The 4,436-nt window shown below is 43.1% G+C and overlaps 1 protein-coding gene across 1 annotated transcript; it reads right to left on the minus strand.

Annotated features, from left to right (window-relative positions):
- On the minus strand, nt 1-4,436 carry LOC125889005 (extracellular calcium-sensing receptor-like). The gene is made up of 12 exons (XM_049576663.1): nt 4,427-4,436; nt 4,004-4,226; nt 3,565-3,806; nt 3,347-3,417; nt 2,879-3,058; nt 2,566-2,754; nt 1,874-2,431; nt 1,526-1,735; nt 1,289-1,412; nt 946-1,139; nt 514-795; nt 1-423 (listed from the first exon to the last, which is right to left on the minus strand). Exons 1-12 carry the CDS (start codon nt 4,434-4,436, stop codon nt 1-3), a joined length of 2,706 nt encoding a protein of 901 aa, XP_049432620.1.

Here is a 4,436-nt window from a genome sequence, read left to right on the forward strand (position 1 = left end):
TTACCTTGCCATCAGATGTTTTTTAGTATTTTTCTCAGGCCTCAAGAGAATGATAAAACATTTGGGGGCAAAGATGCAGACCAGTAAACCATAGCTAGAGGCCAGGATCGCAAAAATCTCCACAGCAACAGTATATTTCCCAGGAGAGCTAATATAAGCAGGGACAAAGGCCACCCAGACAGCACAGAATATCAGCATGCTGAAGGTGATCAGTTTGGCCTCATTGAAATTGTCAGGGAGTTTCCGAGCAAGAAAGGCCAAGAGGAGACTGGTGCAGGCCAGCAGACCAATGTAACCCAGAACCAGAGAGAAGCCCACCACAGAGGCCATGGCACACTCCAGGGTGACCTTTGACCCTTGAAAACCCAGATCACGTTGAGGCACCGGGGGGCTGAGGGACAACCATATGGCACAGATGATAATCTGGATGAAAATAAAATGTATTCAAAATAATGTATAACGTAGTGTACCAGTATTATTATATTCTTTGAATAAAAAGCATATCCGTAGTACCTGTATACAAGTAAGAAGGCAGACACTTCCTCTCTGCTGGCCTGGTCCAAACCACCTAATCAAAGCTTCAGCACCAGGCCGAGCTGAACGGAACGCTGCAAGTACAACTATAGTCTTCACTTGGAGGCAGGAAACACAAAGTACAAAGCTGATCCCAAAAGCTGCCTGCTGGAACCGACAAGACCAGACTGATGGACGACCAATGAACACCAGTGAGCACAGGAAGCAGAGCTTCAGCGACAGGAGTAGCAGAAAGCTCAGTTCTGAATTGTTGGCTCGAACCTGCAAATGTAAAGATGAAAATAAGGCCAAGCCCATAACAGCCAAACAGAAAATTATTCAGACTAATCATAAGCAACTGCAACTGCACAACAATGACAATTTGTTGGAAATGTATGGTACTGGTGTTTTCACAATATTCTAGGTTCTCACCAGAGGTGTTTGACGGTGGCAGAGAAACACCACAAACACAGCTGTTGTAATGGCAGCACCAGACACAGCTGCAGTAGTCAGGGTAATGCCCAAAGTTTCATTAAAGGAAAGGAAGTCCAGCTGGCGAGGGATGCAGGCAGTTTGTTCAGCATTGGACCAAAACTCTAATGGACAACGCTCACAGTGAAGAGAGCCTGGAAGAGAAAAGAGGGGAAGGCAGGGTAATACAAAAGGTTGAAAAATAGAGATGAACTTAAAGCAGACAGATTTAGGAGTCAAGGTTGCTGCATTTTGGAAGCTCGGGGACAGGAGTTGCTGGTGTTCTAGATTTTGATTTCCTCACCTTCTGTTTTGCTTATCTCCCCTTCAGCACATGGGATACAGTCAAAGCAGCAGAGAGGTTCTCCTTTCCTATTGGCCTTGCGGGTGCCTGGGGGACAGCTCTCACTGCACACTGAAATGGGCACCTGAAGAATAAACCAACAAATATTCTCAGTGATAAAAATAAATGTGTGTTAAGAACACAAATTCAATATGTAGAAATTTGTTATTGAATCAACATTGTTTTCCTGTTTGATACCTGACTTGATCCTGTGCTCCACTGAATAGCTGACTCACTGAGGTGGAGGTCAAAAGCATCCACACGACCAATCAAAACAAGTTTTTGTGAACCCTTGGGGGTGCTCTGCCAGTTAACAAGGTCATACTTTGCTGGAATGTCGGCACCTTGGAAGTAAAACATTTCACCCTGTCGTGTGGTGAAATTTATGTGGTTCAAGTGCTGCAACAGCTGAAATCATCAAAATAGGGAAATTGCTCATACTGTAACTGACAGAGCCTGTGTAAAATGATGCTTATGACTGACTCATGGTAATTTGACATGGCCAAGTATAGGTTGTTGAAAAGCAAGGCTGATTATCATACTTACCTCTTTGGGTTTGATATGTTTTGGAGAGGAGCAGGTGGAGCTGTTGTGTCTGGGTGAACTGTTTCTATCAGGGCAGGACAGAAGGCTGTGAAGGGCGTGGGCTGCAGCATAAACGGCAAGGTAGACACTATATGCCACTCGCAGCTGGGAGGTGTCAGTGAAGTGATTCTGAACTCCCTCCAGTGACTCGGTGCCACTGCAAAGTGTTGGAGAAGCTTTGTGAGGGGACCCCTTTCCACCTGATGAAGTAGAAATATTCAGTAGATGGCTAGATCTTTGTGAAGGGGTTACAGATTTGAAGGATTGAGAGGAATGTGAAAAGAAAGGTGTGGCCCCAGGACTGCATCCAAATTCGGCTTCCCAGAATTCTCTTAAGAACTCATCATCAGGATGATGAGATGGGTGCAAACTTCGGATATGAGTTTCAAATCCAGGTATAGCTGAGCTTCTAATGGCAACACCAAGAACACCTTTTGCTACTTTACTTGAGACAACATTTTGTATAAGATCACCACTGGTGCTCCAAGCCTCACTGGCCAGAAACTGTCTGTCAGTCACCTAGTTACAGCAGGAGGACAAGATCACAATCTAGTCAAAATTTAATTGTGAGCCATAATGTTTAGAAAGTAAAATGCCTCAGTTCTGCATTGCATTTACTTAATTCAGTACATAATCTTATTTCAGCTTCTCACATTTATCTTGGCGAGTTGCAGGAACAGTTCCCTCACATCTGTGTACCAGGTAAAGATCAGAATCACTTTCGCAGTTGAGGCCTGAATTGTGAGTGCTGCTCGTCTGGCATCACTCACAATGTTTTCCCTTTGGAGAGTCTCTATGAATGCCAGACACACCCCTTTCCCCTGAGTCTCCTCCTGAAATACCTGACAGTTGAAAGGAGCAAAATGATTAGATGAATGAAAAGCATTAAAATACAGTATTTATGAATATACATTTTCCATATACTATATAATGTTATCTATCTACGTAACAAATACATAGAGACACCTTTACTGCCATGTGGCCGTAATTATTGTTTGCTACCACTGCCCCAATCCAGGTCCAGTTGAAGTGTATGGCAAGCTGGGCAATGGCCCGGGCTTGGTAAATATCACTGGGGATGGTCCTGAAGAAGTTAGGAAATTGACGCCTGTCACTGAGACAGGGGCAGCTCGACAAGTAGCTGATCTAAAATGTACAAAAAAAATTACATAATTTGTTATTTTCATTAAAATACACCACATATACTTAAAAGAAGCAAATGTTTTAAAAACTAATTTCTAAAGGTTATTTTCCTGCCCTAAGAGGAAACTTTTCTCTGCACTTTCGTGTTAAAATGAAGTCCTCTCCCAGGGAGCAAAACAAAAATAGTGACTTGCGTTAAAGAGCTGAAGTTAAAGATGACACCAAGTTTTATGAAAAAAAAGAGAAAAAAAGTCCCAGCACAGTATATAAAACATAACTTACCAAAGATACAGAGAGTGGGCCCAGGATCCTGGACAGTATCTGGCCTGTTACGGATGAAGCACCACCGATGATCAAGGGAACTGGGTGATCACATAATGACAGCATTACAAGATGTTACATGAAAAATAACATTTACACAGCCAAACATGTCCTTTTAAGTACAACATTGTTTTGCTGTCTTGATTTCATTTGGTTATGCAATGGACAGAGTATGACAAACATGCTACCTCTCCCTTCTCCAATTCCCTCTCCATACTCAGCAGAATAGTCTGGAGGGTCTGCTGAATTACAGCTGGGGCTGTCTCCCCCAACCAGTGACAGTGCTGCCTGGAGAGCCCATGGCGGTCGGCCACAGCTATCCAAAATATGGTACCCCAGCTTCACACCTGGTAGCAGCATTGTGCTACGATTGATTTCCTCCACCGCAAACACCATAGCATGTATATATTGCAGTGGAACTTGTTCTAATCTGAGATCACAGGAGAGAAGACATGAGAGAAGTATTAGTCAAAAATTCTGATTTATTCTGTGAAGCTACTGGTATTAATCTAGAATTTTACATTATGTCAAATCTGAACGACCCAACATGCAGAGATTCTAATGATAGTTATACATTCATTGCCATTCTACAGTAATTACAGTGCATAGTACAGTTCAGAGTTTTACCCAGTGCAAGGTTTGTAGTGTGGCAGCTGAGTGAAGTCGTTGTCTATAGCTGGAGGTTGGTAATGAATAGTGAAGAGCCCACCAATAACTACATCTCCATCCTGGAACAGACCCTGATTGCTGGGTGTTCCCCACTGAGAACAAGACACTGTCTGAACACACTCCACTACCACGCTGAGCCCCAGCTGTCTGCCCACAAGCCCCACAAGGAACAGGGATGGGGCTGAAGAAAGCCACAGAGTGAAAAGCCAAGAGAACCAAGACATGGATGCAGCTGATTTGAAAACTTTGTATATATGCAATATACTCAGTCAGTTTTCTCATAGGCAAGGCATTCAGTGTCTCCAAAACATTCCCTGAAATAAAAAGTCAGACAAGATAATATCCCTCCCAGTGCAGTAAAAAAAAGGTTAATATTTTCACCTGAAGACAT

The sequence above is a fragment of the Epinephelus fuscoguttatus genome, linkage group LG5 (assembly GCF_011397635.1).
Source record: "Epinephelus fuscoguttatus linkage group LG5, E.fuscoguttatus.final_Chr_v1".
Classification (NCBI taxonomy): domain Eukaryota; kingdom Metazoa; phylum Chordata; class Actinopteri; order Perciformes; family Serranidae; genus Epinephelus; species Epinephelus fuscoguttatus.